Genomic DNA, 24,181 nt, shown 5'->3' on the forward strand with positions numbered 1-24,181 from the left:
GTGTGTGTGTGTGTGTGTGTGTGTGTGTGTGTGTGTGTGTGTGTGTGTGTGTGTGTGTGTGTGTGTGTGTGTGTGTGCGCGCGCGCGCGTGCGTGTTTGCGTCAAACCGAAACTCCTGTGCACTATTGGCACTTTCTGACACTAAACCTGGTGAAATCTGATCATGAATTCTGTTTTTAGACGTCGATGCTTTTGTATCGGTGTCCAAATCATCCATACGGTATCATCCTGTATTTTTTTTTTCTTTATATAGACTCCCAATAGTCATTTAAGCTAGTTCCAATAATGTGTAAGATTTATGTAGGTTTTAACTCAGGAGTTATTTTTTTTTCTATAATAAACGAATTAGTTAAATAATATGAAAAGGGATTTGGATAATAACATGTCGGTAATTTGTTTGATATTGTGCCCAAATGTATGACAGAAATGACACTGGATAACTGACCATGTACAGTAGTCCTGTTTAGGCACCAGTTAAATGGTGACGTAAATCACGGTGAACGCTTTAGGAATGTAACTGATTATTTAGAGTCATTTGTGGGTAAAGGAAGGAAATCTGCGGGCCATCGATCACAATGCATGTTGTACCATAAGAACGGTATAATAGTTTCTAATGTCGTTTTTATCAATTGGAACGGTGGCAACCAAGGGATTTTATTTCACTCCCTGCGTGTTGCTCTCAAGGTTTGCAAACACTGAAGAGATAGCTGAGCTTTTGTGAGGGTGTTGATAGTTTAGCAATATGTTTTGGCACGAATGATTTTATTGCTCTGTGTGTTTAATATGATTTTATTGCTCTGTGTGTGTTTAATATTAAATATTAAACACATATTCAATTAATATTAATATTAAATATTAAACACACACAGAGCAATAAAATCATTACCGTGCCAAAAAATATGCCTTCAGCTACTTGTCATTTGGCTCAGAAGAAGCCAAAGCCACGTTTTTCAGTTCCTTCCCAAGTAAATCGGGTGTTGGATCGAAATGTAATGACAACATGGAAAGGAATAAGTCAAAATTATATAAAGGACAAAGCATTGTGCGGAGAAGATTTTTTTTATTTTATTTTTTTTAAAGATATTGTGGATGTTTATTTAACAACATCCTTATGTATACCCTCAATAAATACCCTATCACTTGATAATCCACTTGTAAAAGTTGTCTACGTTTACTACGAACACTGGGTCTCAGCATCTTACGGGGAAATACGGTGTTATTCAGTGTTTCCGACTTGAATGGGGAACAGCACAGCAATCGCTATTTAGAAGGCTGAGCAAAGGGGAGTGTGTGAGCTCACAAACTAATTCCACCCTCCTGAGTTCACAACTCTATGACTGTACTGCAGCTGAGTCATTCGCAAAGAGTTTTTTTTTGGCCATTCAGGGTTGATTGCTTCAGCGTCCAGAGACTACCATCGGTTGAGTGCCTCCCGTAACTATGTGACCACCGTGTTGTTGCCGGCAAAGAGCCGCCGCAGGGTGTAGATCTGGGCGGCGGCCACCGACAACATGACCAGCAGGTTAAGGCAGGACCAGAAGGACACCCGCCACAGGTTGTCCTCCAGCAGATAGCGGTCCCGGGCCTCCAGGGCCCGGAGCGTGGCCTGGGTCTGCAGGCTCCTCTCCAGGCGCCGCTGGACCTGCTCCAGACTCCCCTGTCGAAGGCAGAGAAGTCAACCATGTGGGAGGGTGCGTGGAGGATGGTTCATGGGTTTTATAGCGGGGTTCTGCCCCGTCATTTGTGACTGCTCCTCACCCTGACGTACTCCAGTTCGTACTCCGCCGCAATGTCCAGCGCCACCGCCCCCGTCCACTTCTCGACGTTCAGGCCCCGGTAGTCGAGGATCACCTCGAAGAACACCATCTTCCCTGAGAACTTGCTGAAGCTGTTGTCGAAGCACAGACGATAGTCACCGTCCTCCGTGGGATCGACTCTGTTCCCAACACCAAGAAATACGGAGAAATTAGTTTCACAAAGGGTTTGAACAAGTTGATGGTTTCTCTTCACTTTACATGTTTTTTTTTCTCTGTAAAAATAGGAGCTTTTGAAAGCTCCCAGTAAAGGAATTGCTTGTAATTATTTATAATGGCTCTACAAAGCCACACTTAACATAACTGCTGAGACCCTGAAACAAGATCGATATTCAGCTCGATATGGGTCGGTGCATTGTAGGAGATATGTCACTGGGGTTTTTCTGACCTGTATCGCACTTTGATTTCCAATATTGTTCGCTGCTCAGCTTGAGGAAGAGGTGGGCAATAAAACAAGCGTCGGCCACCGTTTACCTTCACAACATCTGCAATCCTTTCTTGGAAAGGTGTCATACACGGCCTGAACCGTGTGTGGTGGGATGTTGCACCGTTCTTCAAGACCCGTCTTGCATTTTCTTTGCGGGATGAAGGAGGTGGGAATGTCCCGTAAAGGCAGTGATGCCGGGAAGGGGCGGTTGGTCGGAGGCCGCGGCAGGAGGTCAGGGCGTCATCCTGGTGTCGATGAAAGCCCTTGGCCGTTATTCGACCGTGCAGACCAATTATCGGGCCCAATGCCTCCCACGCTGTTACAGAGCCAACAGCGTGTTTCGATGGTAGGAGACAGGCGTTTTGTGTTGGAGGCACGCTTTGGCTTAAACTGAACTTATACCCGTCTAGATGTACGCAACGGGATGAAGGATGACTCAGACCGTGGAACCATTTTTTATTTTTTTTTTCCCCCATTGGGCGGGAGCGATGGAACAGATTATGCTTTTGTGTTGGCGTATACAAGTGGTTTCGGATACAACCTCGAAGCCCGCGCCGTGCCGTCTTTGTCGAGAGCGGGTCGCAGAGATTCTGATTCGATGACGCGGTCGCGTTTGAGGCTCTCCTTTGTTCGCGACGCTCGCCCGTTGTCCCCGTCGCCATCCTCTGCCTGTGTGCGCTGCCTTGCGACCGCTGGGCCCCTTGGCTGATGCACTTGGGTCCATGTTTGGCAGATTCTGTCATGATGTTTGAGATTCACAGTTTTCCTCGACACATTAAATCATTTTTCCTGGCACAGCCAAAATTGAGTTGCAGACTCTTTGACCCCTTTGGTAACTGTGATATCAAAGTGTGTTGGTCAGACCTCTCCTAGTTGACACATACAGCTAATTGACAGTGAACACAATATGACCCCTAACCCATTGCGTTAGTAAGTGATTAAATGACCCTCAACTCCTTTTCCATGTGGTGTCTCTGTTATTCTGGTATATAATTCATCATTCACCATTTTGGGTTTCCTGTAGTATAACTTGGCACACTGGTGGTCCCTTGGGTTGCGGAATTCTTCTCAGACTCTTAGGGCTTCAGGAATATCGAGTCACTGTGCTCAATGCCAACATAAACGTCTCCTAGCAAATTTTACTGACCCTTAAACACTGATGTGCACAGTATGTTGGGATGAAAGCGTGTTGTGTTGACTCACGTGTGGATCCCATCGTATCTTCTGAAGTCGGACACCAGTCGGTATCCGCTGGGGGAGATGAGGGCGAAGCCCACATCCAGGCCTGCGCCAGCTATGACCTGGTGGCGGTGAACACATTCATCTTCTTTGTTATAAAAGGTACCGAAGCGCCCAACCATATGATTCCTCATTCTCTACTTGTAATGTAGAGCTGCCCCTTTTTTTTTTCTATTTAAAACATTTGGTTTTACAGTCACAACCTCACCAACTCTGGAATTTCCCTTTGGGGATTGATAAAGTACCTTTATCTTTATCTTATCTTTACCAGTTGCATGATCCACAAGCACCTGTGTTACTGGATTCCTTATCCATATATTACTCTAAAGACGCTGCTGTAGAGCTGCTGCAGATGCTGTAGAGATGTATTTTTTTCTTTACCATTATGTTTCACCCTCTTATAAAACATTAAAGTCAGGCACATTCCACCCACTTCATACATCAACCGCAGCTACTGCATCATTATGAATATCCTGCTTTCCTCTTCCTACACGTCCGACTGCTCTGAGTTTCCCCCACGGTCGCAGGATGACACCGTGGTGGTTGATTTCTGCTGCAAATTAACAATGAATGTGGTTTGAGATGCAACGGCGCTCCAGAGGTGGTGATCGCTACTTTACAGTCACAGCGCGTGCTTTTTCTGAGGGCCAATCGCACGCCCCGCAGTAAAGACGGACGACTTTTATCTGCGAGAGAAACGCTGCCCGGGGAACTTCCTGCAACCGCTGCAAACACACAGAGACCTCTGCAGTGATCCAGCCCAGCCCCAGATTGACTGCAGGGGTCAGAGGTCACAGAGATGCCCCCCTAGAAAGGGGAGCAGGGTGTGGTGACATGATAGATCGATGGATGGATATTTTAGTCGTACCCGGAGGGAATTTGCGGTGTTACAGCAGCTCATATCAAAAACAATAAGCTATTATAATAAAATAATACAATAAATATAGAGAAATGGCAATATGCAATAAACCTCGAACTCACAAAACAAAGAAAATTTGGCAATAAACGTTAAAATAATGAAAAAAAACAATCATATCTTACTACAGAAAGAATAGGTCTTACCTTACTGTTTGAAGGCTAAACTAAAAAAAAAAAATAATAATCCTTTAAAACTGTCTGCTACTTGCAAGCGCTGCGTATAAATGCAGTGAATCAAAAAGAAAACCTCGCTTTGAAGTAGAGCGGAGAAAAATGTAGTGAAAGTAAAATGGAAATGCCGTGCTCAACTTTCTCTTTCTACTCTGAACTCTGGGTTACCATAGCGGTTCAGCGCCTCACATGCACCAAGGCACAGAGACACCGGTGCAGGGGAGGGGGAGGGGAGGGGAGGGGCAGGCGTTTACCTGGTATTCCACCTCCATGCTCCAGCTCTTCAAGGTGCTCTGGTAAAAGCATTCTGTTTTTCCCGCAGGTAATAAAAAGGTGAATTGCGTCCCCAGGGTTTGGCCCAGACACCAAGTTAGCTCCACGGTCGCCGCAAAACAAAGCAGCACGCCGGCCTTCACTCCTGTCCGCTCTCTGAACATCGTAGTTCATACGGACTGAGGTGCGGCTTCGAAAATAAATCGACTTTCTCCAAGGCTGCGTTGCAATAAGCCACACTGTGCAATCTCACGTTGAGTCTCTTTGTCATTGCTGCAGCTTTGGGACCAAAGTCTAATTGGCCAAAGTTAACAGCACATAATAAAGAGAAACCACATGCAAAGCCAAGGAGCCAATGCAGGTGTAAGTTACATAAGTTAAGCTTGATGTGGACATACTGTGAACATTTTATTCTTTATTCTTATTTATTTAATTATTTTTCTTCTTCTTCTTATTATTATTATTATATTGTCATTATTATTATCATTATTATTATTATTATTATTTCATTATTATTATTATTATTATTATTACGATAATGATTATGGTGATGCTGAAGATGATGATGATGATTATTATTATTATTACTTGATGATTATTATTATTATTACTTGATTATATTATTATTATTATTATTATTATTATTATTATAACTATTTGTATTATTATTACTTCATTATGATGATAATAATAATCATTATTAATATTACTTTATTATTATTATTATTATTATTATTACTTTATTATTATTATTATTTAAGTAAGGCGCTCGTGACTCAAAGCTTTTCTGTGGCATAACTTAAACTCCGCTTTGTCATAAAAAGAAACTGATCTCTGCTCAATACACAACAGTAAAACTGGAAGTGACATTTGTATGCACGCACCCACACACACACACGCACACACGCACGCACACGCACACACACACACACACACACACATTCTTACCCCCTACAGATAAACGCTATGAACTGGAAGTGGAATGCCCACTCCCTTTTTCCTTTCTTTTTAAAATAGAAAAACCCCCACTATTTTCTAGTCCAGCTATGCAGTCTTAAACTTTCCTGACATCAGAGGACATCGTGCACTTTTCATTTCAATTTTACCTTCAACCCAGACTCACAAGTCAGTCACTCTTTGCTCAAATAGAGACTGAAGACAACCTCCCAGGTTTCGTTGCCAAAACTGGGCGGTAACAATCAGAGAGTTAAAAAAAACAAAAAAAAACAACAACCTGCATTGCAGAATCAATCAAGAGTCTTTAGGGTGGTCCTTCAAATTGGGGGCGGTGACATGCAGAAGTCGTGTGTGATTGTTAACACTGTCCCACCAGCAACGTGGGCATCTCTCGTCCTTGGTTAAAATGATGAGACAAACTCGCTGTGAATCCTTTACTGCAGCGATCTTGTGGACCCGGCACACATTCGACAAAACAGAATCAAATCGTCGCGACATCCACCTTCCACCTTTGAAGAAGCGCTCTCCCCGTGACAAAGCCATTCGCTACACCTCCAGTTTGTTTCACCACGGAGGAGAATAGAAGGGAGCGGTCTGGTTTCATTTGCGAGGCGTTCCAGCGACTCACTAGCGTTTGGAAATCCCCAGATGGCTGGGAGGCGACGAGATCGCCAATGGTCCGGTGTGGCGAGCCCACCTTCGACCGCACCCACGTGAACCCAGCAGGGGGAGAGCCCACGGAAAGAGGCCGAGCCCAGACAGAGATGGGACCAAAAGCACCGCGGGGATGCTTAAGCCTTTTTTTTTTTTTTTTCCAGGATTCTAAAGGTTAACTAAAACAAACAAGCAAAGCCAGCGGGACAGAGGGGGAAATTGCCCAATTTAAGCACCGCCGGCACTGACACGATGAAGCATCTTGCTCTCTTGCCTACAGACACAATTATTCCTAAAAGATTATTTTTAGGTAACACACCGACATATTATATCTTAGAGATAAGATAGATAAAAACCCTCCATCGCCGGGCACGGTTTTCAGCGCTCACCGGGCTGACTGAACGGCTGGTTTCCCCCGAAAATAAGCCCTACACGCCACTGCTATCAGGGAGAGACGCGGAGGAAAAATGGAAAGGTGTTCTGGGAATAGATGGAGCATCCCGAATTTCAACATAATTGACATCTCTCCCGGAAAACCTGACGGTCGATCTCTCGGCTGAATCAGCCACGCCGCGCTTTTTCTAGGACAGCCCCAAGAGAGAAACTTGACGGTTTTCCTTCCCCCGCCCCGGCGCTGCTGTCTCTCCGGTGCCGGTGCAGCTCCCTCCCGCTCAGGTCCTCAGCTTCCCGCCCGTCTCCCGGCCGCACTTGCGTTCTTTCTGATGATCTGCCACAGCGGTGGATGTGTGTTCCCTCCGTCTCTGGCTCTGTCTCCGCTCCCAGGCTGTCATTATTACCCGCTGCTCTGTTTGGTTTTGAATTTCTATGCACGGTAAATTAAATAAAGCAAAGTTTAAACGGGGCACTACCAGAAACCTTTGTAGCCTGGAACTCGTCCATAACAATGCAACCCTAATTATAGTTGTGGGCCTTAATTTGCTTTGCAATTTGCTCGGTTTGAACGCAGAGTGCCATATGCCTTCCCTCTGGACTCCTGGAATGGAATTAGGAAATTCATCGCCGTTCAATATGCGAGCTAACACGGGGCGGTGCCCGAGGCAAACAGAAAATACAATGGCCGCAGATGTCTGCTGGGTTATTTTAGCAGAACTCACACCGAGATGCGAGTGCTTTGCAAGCTACAGCCGTGCGACATGTTGAGTACATCTGCTCAAGCAAGTGAGACATTTATGTTTTGACATTGCTGTCCCTGTCATTATGGATTCCCCTGCGTGTTGGTTGACAACAAACGGTGTTGGTTGAATGCGACCTTGCTTCTCTCCAAACCTAAACCTGTCTGGATGGCGGAAACAGGGTAGAAGATAACTCATCCGACTTTATCCTTTTCAAACTTCTAATCTTTGAAGACACCGGCCATAGAGTTGATGATTCACTTCTTGGATGCTTGTTTTTGTAGCATTTATTCACGATCCAGTTAAGTGTCAATCCATCTACCCCTTTATCTGTTCTCCAGCTTGCAACAACTGAGCCTCTTTGGAGACTTTGTCCATTTTTGGCACACACCGATCAGCCGCAACATTAAAACGACCGCTAATAACCACTAATATTGTGTAGCTCCCCCTCGTGCCACCAAAACAGCTCTGACCCGTGGAGGCATGGACTCCACAAGACCTCTGAAGTATGTACTCTGTGGTATCTGGCACCAAGACGTAAGCAGAAGATCCTTTAAGTCCTGGAGGTTGTGAGGTGGGGCCTCCATGGATCAGCCTTGTTGTTCCAGCACATCCCACAGATGCTCCATGGGATCAGACCCTAACCCCGACCATCCACATGATGTAGAAGAAAACGTGATTCATCAGACCAGGCACCTTCTTCCATTGCTCCATGGTCCAGTTCTGATGCTCACATGTCCATTGTAGGTGCTTTCAGTGGTGGACAGGGGTCAACATGGACACTCTGACCGGTCTGTGGCTACACAGCCTCATACGCCGCTGTGATGATGCACTGTGTGTTCTGACACCTTTCTATCGTAGCAGCATTAACTATTTCAGTAATTAGTGCTACAGTAGCTCTTCTGTGGGATCAGACCAGACGGGCTGGACTTCACTCACCACTTGCATCAATGAGCCTTGGGCGTCCATGGCCCTGTTGCTGGTTCACCAGTTGTCCTTCCTTGGACCACATCTGGTAGGTACTAACCACTGCATACCGGGAACACCCCACAAGACCTGTCGTTTTGGAGATGCTCTGACCCAGTCGTCTAACCATCACATATGGTCTTTGTCAAAGTGGCTCAGATCCTTACTCTTGCCCATTTTTCCTGCTTCCAACACATCGACTTCAACAACTGACTGTTCACTTGCTGCCTAATATATCCCACCCCTTGACAGGTGCCACTGGAGTAGACGCACAATGTTGTTCACTTCACCTGTCAGTGGTTTTAATGTTGTGGCTGTTCGTTGTGAGTCAGCGTGGTTTTTTAGATTGCCCCCTTCGGCACTTTGAATAGATCTTCAGTTTTTCTGGCTGATGCATCTGCATGAGGCAGAACATGGACTCACCATTGCAGCTTTATGTATAATTGTGATTTAGTTATCGTAAAGTCTATGTTGTATATGCCTGCAACTTTCCTCCTCCATTTCAATCACGATCACGACTTCCTGACAGAGAATAGGAGTGTGTATGAGTGCACTAGAGAGGAAGTACGATATTTCAGCATCTATTTTACAGTGGGCTTGAAGAGGAGGGGCTCAGGGAGGAGGTGAAGAAAGACTCTGCATGGTCTCCTCTGCTGTTCGGATTTTTTTACCGTAATGTGCAATGTGGAACTTTCCATCTTCTTGATGTTTGTCACATCCTCACAGCCTGGCATGGTGGTCTGCTTAATGTCTGTTACGGGCTGAAGGTTCTTCTCTCACTTTCCTTTTGGCGGTTTAAGTCAAGCCAACCTCGGTTGATTCCATCCGCGGCGCTTCATCTTCTCGCCCCTCCGGAGTGTCCTCTTCTTACTTTATTACTGCCGCTGTGCCGGAACTACACCCGGAGGGAGACGTCATCTTTGAGGGAAAGCCACGTATAGGCATGGATGAAGCCGGCGCCCCCTATCCGTCTGTTTTTGTGGTGGACGGCTGCGCCCGCGGCCCCCCGGTGCCCCCCAGGCTCAGAAGCCCGAAGAACAGCGGCCGGTCCGCGCAGACGCTGCTGTTCCTGATGGTCAGCCTCCTGTTGGCTGGCGTGGTCATCGAGGGGGTCTTCATCTTCCGTCTCCACCACCCCGACGCTGTGAGTAACGGCCTTGTGCCGCCGTTGGAGTGCGGCGGCCAAATTGATGTCTGTGTGAAATACAGTAAAACACTCTACTCTTTCCACTTTATTTATAGAAAATATGATTTTGTTTAAAATATGGATGTGGTGTTATCGTTCCAGTGAGTATCTATCTGCTTAAATGCTTGAAAAAGGACAAAATACTATAGAATGCTACAATGCATACATTCATACAATGCTAAAATGTATGAAAATGTGCACAAATTCAGCATTTAAAAGATGGAGCTGGCACTGAAAAGACACTGGAGAACTGTGTGTAAATCTTTGACAAACCGGAGCATAGCTATTATATCTAATTTTGGTGCTTCAACACCTGTTTTCTGCCATTAAAATCTACAATGACATATGAAAAATTATCATATATTTTCAAATAGACACACAAGAGTTTGGTGTCTTTGGCTGATTATGATTCTAAATGGCTTCGGTGAAAACAATGACTTAGGAGGTGGAAATGAACGTGATATTTTCATTTGCGAAATTAATGACGGGATTTGCTAATTACCGCTGCTATTAATGAAGAATAGTAGAATGAGGATGCGACAGTCCCGAGATTATAATCTGATATTTATTTGTAATTGTAATAAATTTAAGTTTTAATTGTTTTTTGTTGTTTTCATATGTTTTTATGTATTTTTTTATTCTATATTCTATGTGAATATTTCGATTTTTATTGATCAAAGTTGAACACATGTATCCAAATAAAAGTAATTTTGCCTAGAAATGAATCCCTTGGAACAGAGACAATTACATGGATACTAACCCATACTGAAAGTAAAACTATAGTATTACTATAATATTTATTGTAGAAATATTTTGAGAATACTTAGAATAATACTTGTGGGGCTTCTATGTTTTTTTCCCCAAACATACCATGGGGAAATTATATTGAATATTATTTTGATATTTTAGCGATATCACTGTGATATCCCTATAATATTCGTATAATATGCAATAGTGTGTATTCAACCCTATTATAGTGATACCACTGTGATATTATCTTTGATTTCCCTATAGTGGGTTTGAAAAAACAAATAAAAACCCTTTAGTTACCCCACAGTAAATGTTATAGTAATATTATATTTCCGTATGCGTAACACTCTCAAACCCAAGCTCTGCATGTGCAACAAACAAGAAGTATCCTGTGTTGTCCCCCCTTTCAGGCTGAGTCACAATCTGCCTTCAACATGATCCAAGGTAAATTTAATTAAAGTTTCAGTTTCCCAGGATGCTTCATGATTCAGCAAAACCTGATTTATTTCAGTTGCACTAAGTGGCCTTTTATGTTTTTTGTGTTTTGTTTTGTTTTTTTCAGATAAATCATTCAATCATTCTGCCCCTAAACCGACTGAAAGAACAAACCCCACCATCCCACCTTCCAAACCTGTTGCACACCTGACAGGTGAGACTATCAGATAGGTGGACGGATGGATGGATGGATGGATTTTCATCTTCATTTTATTCATATTAATTCCCTGACTGACACTTGATCCTTACCAGGTGGACACCGTACCCCTCCCAGACTCCCACTCCGAGAAGAGCAGGTCGTGCTGTGGAGCGCCGATGCCTCCAACCTCCTGTACAAAATGAAGTACAAAAGGGGAAAGCTCTACGTCGAGCAGGAGGGCTACTACTACATCTACTCCAAGGTTCACTTCTCCAAGGACGGCGACTTCTCTCACTCCGTCTGCCGTCTCAGTCCCAGTCGCCACTCGGGCGGGTGTATTTACCTGATGGAGTCCAGGAAGGACCGCGCGGGCTCGGGTCCGTTGAGCAGCCAGTCGAACAGCTTCCTGGGCGGCGTGTTTCACCTCAACAAGGGCGATGCTGTCCTCGTCAAGGTGAACGACGCCAAACAAATCATACTTTTTCGGCCCTACGACAATTTCTTTGGTGCGTACATGATATAGACAGGCCTTCAAATTTGTTATATAGTATAACTGTAAAAAAAAACATTATAATAATAATAAAGATATTAAAAAAAGATAATGTTATAAAGATTTTTATATATTATAAAAAGGAAATTATATCAAAATATTATATTATATTATATTATATTATATTATATTATATTATATATTATATATATATTATATATATATTATATATATTATATATTATATATTATATATTATATATATTATATATATTATATATTGTATATTTTATATATAAAATATATAAAATACATGAATTAGAATATCCTGTATATAATACTATATCTGCAGCTTTGTCATAAATTAATTTAATATATTTAATATTTTATATGGAATGTAATGGTAGTGAAGAAATGGTGTCAAAGTTTGACCTTTCTGCACGGATTGCGGTAAAACAAAATGCACGCAACAGTTTGTACGCTTAGAAAAATAAAATATCTTGCTTCTTGGAAATTGATTTTGAATTGAATCGATTTCATGTTCTGATAACCCCATAATTATTTTAAGCTGTTTTAGGGTTTGTCATAATTAGACAATTTCGTCAGCATTAGACAATGACAAAATTGAATTGATTGGATTGAATGTACAAGTCAATTATAGTGGGATGATTAAAAATGCATTTTGATTTGTACGCTGTACAACAACTATTAATCTATGAATTGTTGCTGTCCGTGAAAAAAAGAGAGTAGCTGTGTGAATTACTTTTATATCTCTGCTGTAGTTGAAGAACGTTGCCCATTCTGTTACCTCTATTGTTGCATATAGACTAGAGAGACATAGAGACTCAGCCACTCGGGCACCTTTGTCTATTGATGCTGTTCTGTGGCGAGGCTTGTTTTGTGTTGAACACAAAGCTCCCCTGCACTCGTGAAACAGTTGGCCGAGGCCGATGTCGTAGCGGAAGTGTCACCTACACCCTACACCTCACCACATGGTGCACACGGCAGGGAAAGCTGTCCAACCCCACCCCCACCCCCACCCCCCCTCCCCAAACTCGACTTTACTTCGCTGGGGGCGTCTGGACGAGATGCGTGGCCTTTGCAGAGAATTATCAAAGTGTCCCATGTTCATGACGATTCACGATAATAAATATCTTCAATACACCTTGTTCTGCTCTGCTCTCTGTGTGTGTGTAGTTGTAGGGCAGAGAGGATGTGGCGACGGGGTGGTAGGTGTGAGATACACGGAGCCCAGATGAGCGGCTGTTTCACTGACTCACTTTCCGTCCTCTGAGCCGGGGGGCGGTGAAAAGACATTTTGTGAGTTTACACCTCCAGCTTGTGATCAGTGATCAGAACCAGTTTATTTGGCAAAGTCCATTTTCATATACAAGAACTGTGTCGTGGCAAGGGTTTGTGTATTGACAAGTAGCATTAAAAAAAAGCTTAACACTTAATACATACTGCATATACAAAATGTACTCTATAAGATAAAGACGAATTAAAAAGCTATGAGAGAGGCTAAGTGGCGGTGTGGTTGCAAGTATTGACTGGGCCTGGCCCTTCGTTAAAGTTCAATGGACGAGTGTGCTTTGTCTCTATGTTCCGGTGTGTTTTGTGATGCAGAAGTTAATTTGTTCCGGCCTGGTTACAGTGTCATTCTATGATCGGATGGTGTTTGCGACTGTGGGTGGGTTTCCTACCCCACAACTAGCGATTATCATTCCGAAGTATTGCGATCACGATCATTTATCACAATTATTCATCCATTTTGGGGAACATTATTATTATTATTAGCAATATTCTTTTATTGCACTTTGTAAATCAACAAAAAACTGCATTCACATTGATAACTGATTTTATAAACCTATAAACAAATAAATTCAAATGTACAAATCTTTGAAGACCAAATTGAACCTTGTTCACATGCTATCATACATGATCTGTGCACTCTGTGAACTTGCCCATGCGCGCAATGATTTCTCCGTCGCACAATACATCTTGCACCATACATCTTGCGCCATACATCTGCCACCATCTTGGTGAGGTGGCGATTGTTGATCACAAACTCCATCCACAATACTGAACCGATTTTAATAAATCAAATGGCGACGTCATGTTGGAACTGCCCCGAAAACACGTCACGTTATTCAGATTGGCTGTGGGTTCGTCGGATCCATGACATCCATGAAAATCTGACGTTAGTCACATGGCATGTGCCGCCACCTTGGTGAGGTCCTGATTGTTGACCAATCACCAGACTGCAATGCATTGCACACACGTGGCTACGATGATAAAAAAAAAAATCATTTTTTACTCAATTATTCCACAATAATGGACCCATCTGGATCAAACTTGGACAACGGCATGTTAGACTGCACCGAATACATATTTTATTCATATTGTCTGTGAGTGTGTCAAATCCATGACATCCATAGACCACTGACGTGATTTTTTCATTAACGATAAAAACAATGAGGCTCCCTCCGCAAAGGGGCGGGACCCCTCAATAATAATGATAACAATAATAATAATAATAATAATAATAATAATAATAATAATAATAATAATAATAATCATCATAATAATAATAAAATGGAATAAATAGTTAAATAAAAATACAATTAAAACTGCCAAAAATACACGGTAGCCATATACAATAGCCAAAACATATGAAACAGAAATTGTCAAATATATAAAAATATGCTTAGATACAGATGTATAGACACATATACAATGGATGGGTTAGGGCTAAATTATTACAGTATTATTACAATATATTTGACAGATAACCCAGTCTGTCATTTTGGGATGAATCAGTAGAGACTGTATGCTTTGTCCATAGATGTCTAATCTGAAAGGAGCTGATTGGCACCGTGCACTGGTGTGGAAGGGTTCCAGCTGAGGTGTGGTTTACCTTCTGTTTAATGAAGCACAACTTGAATTCCCCTGTAGAGTCGGGTCTCAGCATACTAAAAACTATATTTAGCAGATTGGTGCCGTACAGAGGTATTCACGGCTAAATGCTGTCCCCTTGTGCCAGTCTGGAAATTTTTACATGTGTTTTTCCATAGAAGCCGTTCTTCCTTTAATACATCAGTTCTCTTTTTTTTTTTTTTCCAAAGTGAAGAGGCAAAACAAAAAAAAGACATTGATGAGTAAAGTTATAAGTGAAAATACTGGCGTTTGACTTTTGTTCCGAGCGTCGCCAAGTATCGGGTTCGGGTGGTTGCCTAATCATAGGAACAGTTTTCCATTGTCTCTGGGTTCTCAGCCCAAGTGAATATGAATTACACACGGATAATAACGGAAACTACCCCGCACCTTCCGCCTTTACGTCTGCGAGTGGAAAACAAGCAAGAGTTGCAAGCGCGGAGTGGAGCGACGGCTGTTACCCAGACGGTGTGGGAGGATGAGGTGTTTATGTCGAACAGGCAGCTTGGACCCAGCGATTGCATCTGGTGGTTTGTGATCAGAGGCTGCCATTGAAGTTTGGAAAAAAACAAAACAATAAACGAACAACAACAAAAAAGGTTTTGAATGAAACCTCAGTTGCTGTAAAGTGTGATGTGTATGTGAGGGGGTCACATGTTTCTGTCAGCGCAGAGCTCCTACACGTGCGTCGTGAAATGTGAGGGTTTTGGTGTGTGCGCTACGATGCTTTTAGGCGGTGGGCCTGTTCCTCGACAGCACTGGAGGGAGTCGCCCCCCCCACCCCCCGAACTGAGCTCAAATAGCTCTTTTTCACACCAAAACCTGGCTCTTGTTTTGGAATAAGAGGAAAAGAAGTCGCTCAAGCTAAATCTCAAACTGAGCTGAAGGTTTTTCATGTTTTTACTCAAATTTTTTTTACTTTATTCTGTTTCATTGTTTTTTAAATAGTATTTCAGACAAACAAACAATAAATTAAGGTTAAATTAAAGCAAACAAACAAACCAAAAAATTGTTTTGTGACAATCAATGAAGTTGGTGACATTATATTATTATAATATATTAGTTTATCAAAAAATATATTGCATTAACAATAAATGTTTTCAATTATTAAAACAAAATTTTTGCAACACTCTTTGGTATCAAAAAAGTCAAGCATACAAAATATTAATTCTATCGACAAGTTTGCACCATAAGTGTCGGTAGTACATTCATTGGTTTCCTGCCCCGTATCATTGATATGTTGATATGTCTTCAGATACAAATCAAATACAAATGAATAAAATATCAACACATGACGGGCTCACAATTGCAGCAAATGAATGACTATTTCAGGAGTCAAAACATACCCAAGCAAAATCACCTTTTTGAGAGGTGTTAAACGTAAGGTGAAACACACCACTGTTCTCTCCTGCAACACGTCTTGGTCATAATATTTACTTTTCTTGACAAACGTGATTAAATCGCGATTACAGATCGTGGGTGTCGCAGCAGCGTGCAGGGCGGATGCGGACATAGATTAGTACTTTTGGTGCCTCTCTACATCACAAATAAAATAAAATAAATAAAGAAGGGCCTTCCCCCTCCTCGCCCCCACGTCTCGCCCACTTCTCGACATTTAATTGTAAAAAACCCACTCAAAAACACAAGTTTCTTTTTTTTCCATTATGCCCTTAGTAGGTACCATTGATCGGTGCAATATTGCGGAATTACGTGATCTGAGTTCATATGTTTCGTTACTTTTTTTCTTATTCGTTATTATCACTCTAAAAATAATTCACTGAAAAAATAGTTTCCCCACTGACAAACTGCTTCACCACCAAAACATGAGGCCAGGATGTTTGACCTTTGCTGCCCATTGACAATGTGGTTTTGCAGTGAATCACAGCATTGCAAGTTGTACGTGTGACCATCAACTCAGAGCAAAGAGGAAAAAATGATCACATACTATTGAAAAAGCAGGGGTTTGTGTGGGAATTCTAAGTTTAAACCCTGAGTTTACCACATCCATGCCCCCTAACACACCATATTTTCTTACTGTTCCCATCTATGTGTGGATAATAAAGAGAGTATTTATATAATATTTATATAATAATAGAGCTCTTCCTAGATCTACGCAGGGGAATGCTTGGTCAGGTAGATGATGCCCAGGTTAGTTTTACAGGCTTTATTAGTGTCAATCCTTGCTGCCGGACTGACGGTGACCACCAGCCTGTCCCCTGCAGCGATCTCCACCACCTTTCCCAGAAAGCCTGTGCTGAGGGATGAGTTCTGCGTCTTGCCCACTAGGATGTCATCGTTGTTCCTTTTTAGGATGACTGTTCTCTCCCCCTGCTCGTCGTTTTTTAGTGTTACCGTCAGGCACAGGAAGTAATACCCGTCCTCCTTTATGGTCATAACCTCGTTGGCTGTGGACATCAGGGTCGGGTCTTCTTTCCTCATTCGCCATTGGATCTTCTCCTGAAAGTTGTCTGTGAAAGTACATTTTTTCATTAAGAACATTAATGTCTTCCCACAACCATTGTTATTTATTCTGACAGTTATTTCGAACAGTAGAGTCATACCTGAATTGGTCTCAAGGGTGAGCATTTTGCCTAAATCAGGTTGAGCTCCCTTCTCCATCATCTGCAGAAACAGAAAGAGTTATTTTATTCTCTATACTGGGGGTTCCCAAACTGGGGTCTGCGGCCCCCTAGGGGTCTTCGAGGGAATTGCAGAGGGTCTGTAGCAAAATAATAATGGTGGTGGTACCTTGACCTACGTCTGTAATTCGTCGTAAGAACGGTCGTACGTTTAAACAGTCGTGTGTCGAAGCAATTTTTCCCATATACACCACGCTCATATTTTTCAATGATTTCCTTCTTAGTTTCAATGGGAATCATTGCCTTTTTCTTTTTCCCATCCTTCTTCTTAGGACTCATGATGAAGGGTGAAAATAAACAAAATACACAGCACAAACACAGCAAATATGAAAAAAATATGGATAAGCCACGAAATACGTGCACGATGTAGTGACTGACTGGCTGCTGACTGGCTGCTGACTGGCTGCTGACTGGCTGCTGACTGGCTGCTGACTGGCTGCTGACTGGCTGCTGACTGGCTGCTGACGCGCCAACTGCAAATTTCCACGTCGTTTCTTGGAGTAGTCGTCGCAAGTCGATACAAATTTTCGCGACTATCGCTACTCAATCTTGGATTAGTCGCAAGTAGATGCAGTCGTAAGTCGAGGTACCACTGTAATAACAATAATAATAATAATAATAATAATTATTATTATTATTATTATTATTATTATTATTATATTGTTGTTTTTTGTTTTACTTATTTTTTCACGAAATATTTTTACTCTTAGTTTTTCTCTTTTGTCCGCAAGGTTTAGATTAAATGTTAATCACACAGCAGTTTATTACAGGCAGATAATGTGAAAACATGGGGAACTTCTGGTCTATATGTAACTTCACAGCGTCACAAAAATGGAACAAACAAAATTGTGTCCAAAAAGAAACTCTCAACACCAGGTTGGAAAAGTGAAAAGTGTGATAATGTAGAAGGTGTTTCTAGAGAAAGGAGTAAGAAGAAACAAGAAGAGTGAAACAAGTGTAATTTCCTGCTGTCAGTGTTGGTTATGATACTGTATCACCGTGCAGTGTTTGTTCCGGGAATAGTTTGTCGCAGTTGTTGGTGGTAGAAAAAACAAAAAAACAAGCTGCATTAGAAAGACACATTAGAAAGCGTGTGCTCTACTTCACCGGGCCATGAAAAAAACTGTCACAACTTTCCCCATGACGTCAAAGTAAATACAGGGAAGTTGGAGGCGCGCGTGGTCAGCTCAGCGACGGGTCGCCCCTGCCTGCCGGTTGGTCTTTTAGGGTCGGCTGGGGACGCTGATTCCTCTTCTGAGACCGGGGATGTGGTGAGAAAACATGACGCTCGGCTTGAGCAAAATGTCAGAGAGAGGCGCTTCAAAAACACCCCGGACGTGTCGTGAAATCAAAAGTAGTCCGATTTCAGTAAAATGTGATTATTTTTTTTTTCGGGGTAAGGGATGCCTGGAGAATGGACTGAAGATCCATCCATGAAGGACGTCATCTATGGGTTAATCTTCAACCCTCCGTCCACATCCCTCGATCTGGGACTTTCGCCTCTCTCATCACTGGTTACTGAGTGGTTATGAAACTGTGTTGCAACCAGCTGTGCGCCACAGCTGGGGATTGCTCGCGTTGGAACCGCTGGCGGTGGGCGCTTTTTCTTTTTCTCGAAACCCACCACAAAGGGCAGATGTGCGGCACAGTTGTCGGCACAGGTGTCGACACAGCGAGCACAACAAGCAGGGCGGCCGCGACGAACGCGCAGACGACGTCAACGTGTGAGATTTCGTGTCAACACGCGCACGTGCCCCGCTCCCCTTGAAATAAAATTTGAGAAACACCGCACGTTGACGCGTTCGACAAAAGCTACACGGCTACAACACGTCGCATAGTGTGTGTGTGTGTGTGTGTGTGTGTTCTCCACTCTGGACGGCCCTCCTTTAGGTATCCAACCCATCCTAGCGACACAATTTGGTGAGTACGAGGAGATCTCACCGTGAAGTAGAAGGTGAAGAAGGCCACCTGCCCCAGGGTGAGGAGGACGAGCCACGGCAGGAGGACGTAGAGGCAGCGCTGCTCCCGGGGCTGAGACATTGCGGTGCGTTGAGGAGCCGTGGTTTGCCTGGGCGGTTGCTTTCTCCGCGTCTTGCTTCCTCCGTTGTGTGTGTATGTGTGTGTGTGTGTGTGTGTGTGTGTGTGTGTGCGCGCGCGAGAGAGAGAGAGTGAGCGAGAGAGTGTGTGTGCGATGAGGCGGCGGCGGCGGCGGCGGTGTCTGAGTGAGCTCCAGGCAGCGTTGTGAGGTGGCAGTGCGGCGCCGGGGTGTCCAGGTGAACTTCTGGTCGTCTGGTACTCTCCCCCCACTTGTTATATAGAAAGGAGGAAAACACAGCAGGCCCAGACGACACTCCACCCTCCTCCCCCTACCCTTCGCGACCGGCTGACACGAGGAGGGACGAGACCTCCTCCTGTCCAGGTGAAGAAGCATTGAGTCACAAATGTCATCCCACGACATCTCCACAGATGAGTCACTCACTTCCTGGGTTCTGATATTGTAAATGTGCGTTTTAGGGGCCGCTGACGAAATGATGTCTGTTTGGATGTTCTCTGTTTTTACAAAATATGTGTTGCCGTTTGAATCCACAGTCGGGTCACAGGGGTGAGGGAATTCATTACCATGAGCATCTCGACAAGAGTTCAACGGGTTCAAAGTTAGGAGGACTCCGAGCTCCTGAGAGACGGACGGCGCGTGAAAAAAAAAGGTTCTCTCTGCGCGATACGATCTGATTCATAGATGTGATTTCATCGCCCTTTTATTGGCCCCCGGTTTAATTGAGAGTCTGGGTGACGGCTCGGAGCTGCGGGATCCTTCATGTCAAATAAAAACCTTCTTTCTTTAAATAAAAACCGAGCGCAAGCACGCACAAGGAGCAAAGAACAAACGCAAGAACAGAAGTGATGGATGAAACGGTGGGAACTGAATAATAATGTGCAGACCATGTGCTCTGGACTTCCCGTTTTTAAAGAGGAAATGATTTTCTTGGGATTTCTTCACTTAATGAATCACTTCACATCCCAAACCAAAGGAATTATGCTCGTAAAGAGCCAGGGATGTCGCTGGCTTGGCACTGTGTCACACAGCAAAGATTTTCACCCTGTTTTCCCGTCAAAAATCGAAAGATGACAGAGCCTTCCGCTGAAACCTTGGCGCGACGCCTATTTACAATTTATGTTCTCAATCTCCCGGCTGCATTTCAACACCTCGTATGGACCGAGAATATGTGGTTTTTCTTTTTTTGCAATGTGCGGTTTATCTGGGGGAGGTTTCAAGGCAAGTTTACAGGTTGGCTGCAGGTAGAACTCTTGGTATTTGTCATCCGTGTAAAGCCCACGACAAACAACAGTCCATAGAAAGATGACTAATATGGCAAGGATGACCTAGAAACAAACATGTCTGGGCTTGAATATACTGTAAGTAAAATACTGAATATTGAATACCATCAGTCAAAGTTTTCATTTGTTGTCTTTTTTTTTTTTTTTATTAAAATCTACGCAGTTTAAAGCATAGAACAAATAAACAATTGGAGATAAAAATAAAAAACAAAAAATAAATCATGGAATTGTTTGTTCGACAAAATTGAATCCAAAGTTTTGAATCATCAAAGTAGCCGCCTTCTGCCGATATAACAGCCGAACACACACGTGGCATTCCTTCTACAATGGAGATCAAATATTGTTGGGGGAGTTCTTCCCGAACACTGTTCCTTCGCTTTCACCCTTTCAGTCTCATTCACCCCCAAACCAGCTCCATGGGGTTTAAGCCTGGAGGCCGTGCCCGGCCGTCCCATGATTTGAAGCCTGCCGTCCTGCTCTTTTCTTGGAAGGCAGTTGTGACATAGACTGGAAAGGCTGTGTGTTCTGGGCCACCTTGCCGTAGGATGCCTGATGCCTAGACCAGAGGGTGTGGCACGGCACTGCAAAATGCTGCGGTCGCCCTTTTGGTTCAGGGAAGAGCCCCAGACCGTCACGAGGTAGAGCACACGTCACTTTCTTTATCTTTTAAATTTTTTACCTACTTATTATTTATTTTTTTTCTATTTCAATTTATTATTATCATATCCTATATATATTTATTAACTTTTTTCCCCTCTTTATCCGGTTTTACAATTTAATGAATGACTTTAACTCAAGTTTATTAATGTGCCTTTTAAATTCATAATCTCGACACTCTGCTTTTATATCATCTGTCAAAGCACTTTGTAAATGGTCTTTTTAAAGGTGCTATCTAAATAAAGCTATTATTATTATTATTATTATTATTATTATTATGTATTATGTAACCATCCTTTCGCCATACAAAAAAACCCTGCGTGATGAGCGGAAGATTTCAAATTTTGATTCATGGGTCTGCCGTATAAGACCTTCTTCCGAGTCCTCAGCGGTGTGCTGGCAGTGCTTCACGGCCCAGGCGACTTTTTCTTTTTACCGGCACTCGACCCGTCAAACGTCAAAAAAGTGAGACATCCTTTATTTCTGCGATAAGCTGCGCTTGAAGCCGAATGTCCTGTGTGCCGCCTATCACGCATCAAACCTGCCGCGTGATTCCGTTGTGGCTTCGGGTCTGCCAGATCTCTTCCTGTCAGAGTTTCCTCCAGTTTCCAAGTGGCTGTCGCTGGTGTAGGAAACTTCACTCACTGACACCTGGGTGTTCTTCACAATTGATCGAGGGGAAAGATTTGACCTTTCAAGTGTTATTATTGTCCATCTGTCTTCTGTGGTAATTTGCCTTTACTCACCATTATGCAACATACAACTTCCTCCGGTGCAATATTGTCCAAATAAAGCTTCAGAGGGTGTAATAATACAGTCAGTCCCAACACTGCTTTTATAAAGACAGAAGGTTTGTAAGTAACCAACAAAAGTTGGGACACCCGCATCAACTTCCAAGGCTTCATTTACTCCCACTGCAGCTGCACTGTAAGTTGTTAACCCTTTACAGTCACGCCCACAGCCGCTTCCCCCACCGGGGGCCGCTCGTCCCTTCGATCGTGCAAAAGTGGCCCGGCGCCAACCCCTTCCTGGTCCCCGCTGCCACGCCTTCCCCCTGCATCTTCCCGCACACCTGAGGTCCCACACATCCCTCCGCCCTCGTCCGTGCCGTCCCTGCCCAGTCTGGCCTCGTCCCGTCCAGGTGTCCCGCCTTCCAGGACCCGTCCGCCCGATTCCTCACCCCTCGTCACGCCGGCGACTCACAATAAAGCTCCTCTGTTAAGCCCGGTCCGCCAGCGGTCTCTGTGTCGTGCGTTTGAGCCGCGTAACAATTACCTGTTCCCTGAAAAAGGCCTTGGAGTTTCACATCATTTTTCAGTTTTTGGTCACCTAAACTTTATTTTTTTAACCTCCGGCAGTTTCCCGCTTACCTTTGTACCATTTCAGGTTATTCACTGGACCCTCTCTGCGTTCGGGGCAAGGGTTGAGACGTCCGTGCTGGAGTGCCGGGTCAGTGTCCTTTTCTTCGAAGGCTTCGTTGACGCGATTTACCAAAAAAGAAGCAAAGTTGGACTCCTCCGTCCACGGGATATTCTCCCGAATGGATTTTCGGACTCGCTCAGGTGGCGTTTCGGCAAAACTCCAGCCAGGCTCCTCCCGGGATCACCCGCCAATATATCGAGTCGCTGCCGGCTGCTGCGAGTTTTTAACCGTTCCACCCTGCGTCCGAAGGTCAGATCTGCTCCGCGGCCGTTGAGAAGGTTCTTTCCCCCGCCGTTCGAACAAATCCTCCGACCGCGCGTCTTTGATCGATTTCTCCCGCCGCGGCTGGGGAGGCCGGCTGCAGCCAGCGCCGCGGAACCTCAGCCTCTCGGGGAAATTGCAGCCTCGCCCGTGCTTGGATATCGTCTTCCGTCCGCCCTCCTCGGACCATCCTCATCTCTTTCTTGCTCTTTCTATCCCTGCCCGCGCCGGCTGGTACATCCGGAGACGCAGAACAGCAGAACCAGCACTTCTCTCCATTCGAAACCGGTTCCGATTGCAGGGACCCGCGCCTCGATCGCTTTTCTATTAAAAGGAGAATGACCGGCTTGACATCTTGTAATATCGTCTGAGACACTATAGTGTTCATGTGGTTTTTTTTTTGGTTTTTTTTCGACTGCAAAAGATGATTCAGCCTAAAAACATTTCCAGCAAGAAGTGGTCCAGTAGAGTGGAGTCCAGGAGAGAATTAATTGGGTGGGGCTTCAAAGGGAAAAGGTTTGCTTATCTGTCGGAGCACTTTTTGTGAATTGCAATATTATAATCCGATTTCATCAGGGTGATGTCCCGGAAGTCTCCCTTGGGCCTCTGGTTCCGCCTGTGGTTCTGCATTCTAGATGACACTAGTTTTGCAAATACCTTTGGCTCACAGGCAACACTAACTCCAGTCAAGGACACTTATATTTGGATACTTGAACACTCATATAACAAGTTTATGACGTTCCCAGGGCCGGAGCGGTGAGCCGCCGAGACCACATTGATAAAATCTTGCGGGTTATCATTAGCAGTTCGTCGAAAAAAAAAAAAAAAAAGGCGCCTGTGATCCATTACGGTTATGACATGGCAATCGACGGACATCTGTTTACCTAAAACCGACACTTTGGAAGAGCGTCTTATCGCGCTGGTGTTTCACAAGCGGGAGCAACACAGTGACTGTAACCCCGCACAGTAAATCAAATATAAATCACGTCCGGGTACGTCCAATCACACCCTGTCCACTGGGCTCTGTCGAGATATTTGTGTCCCTTAACTGTAATCAAAATATTTTTCTTTCTTTCTTTCCATCCACACACTGGGAAATGTCATTCAACGTTCCTTTTCGGAGCGCTATGGATCTCGAAGCAGGTCTAAAGTCACGGCGTCCTCTAGGAAACATCTAAAGTGTCACAACTTCACATCGGTCACATTCTGTGGTCGGGTCGGGTTTGGCTGCGTTTACTGTAATTTACTATCATTATTTTTCTTTTCTGTCTGGCAACATCAGCGAGGGGAGCTGCGGGTTAAGTTTCGATCGTTTTTCTAG

General features: G+C 43.9%; 2 protein-coding genes across 2 annotated transcripts; one reads left to right on the plus strand and one right to left on the minus strand.

Annotated features, from left to right (window-relative positions):
- Positions 1–1,438: 1,438 nt before the first annotated feature.
- Positions 1,439–5,006, minus strand: LOC307237325 (transmembrane emp24 domain-containing protein 1-like; the record flags this gene model as incomplete). The annotated part of the gene is made up of 4 exons (XM_080010038.1): positions 1,439–1,657; positions 1,759–1,936; positions 3,445–3,542; positions 4,824–5,006. 4 exons carry the CDS (start codon positions 5,004–5,006, stop codon positions 1,439–1,441), a joined length of 678 nt encoding a protein of 225 aa, XP_079866164.1.
- Positions 5,007–9,495: 4,489 nt separating this feature from the next.
- tnfsf14 (TNF superfamily member 14) lies at positions 9,496–11,645 on the plus strand (the record flags this gene model as incomplete). The annotated part of the gene is made up of 4 exons (XM_080010039.1): positions 9,496–9,696; positions 10,899–10,932; positions 11,051–11,137; positions 11,236–11,645. The coding sequence occupies 4 exons, from the start codon at positions 9,496–9,498 to the stop codon at positions 11,643–11,645; spliced, it is 732 nt and encodes a 243-aa protein (XP_079866165.1).
- Between the last annotated feature and the right edge of the window lie 12,536 nt (positions 11,646–24,181).

This window comes from Zeus faber, assembly GCF_960531495.2.
Source record: "Zeus faber genome assembly, chromosome: 11".
NCBI classification, from domain to species: Eukaryota; Metazoa; Chordata; class Actinopteri; order Zeiformes; family Zeidae; genus Zeus; species Zeus faber.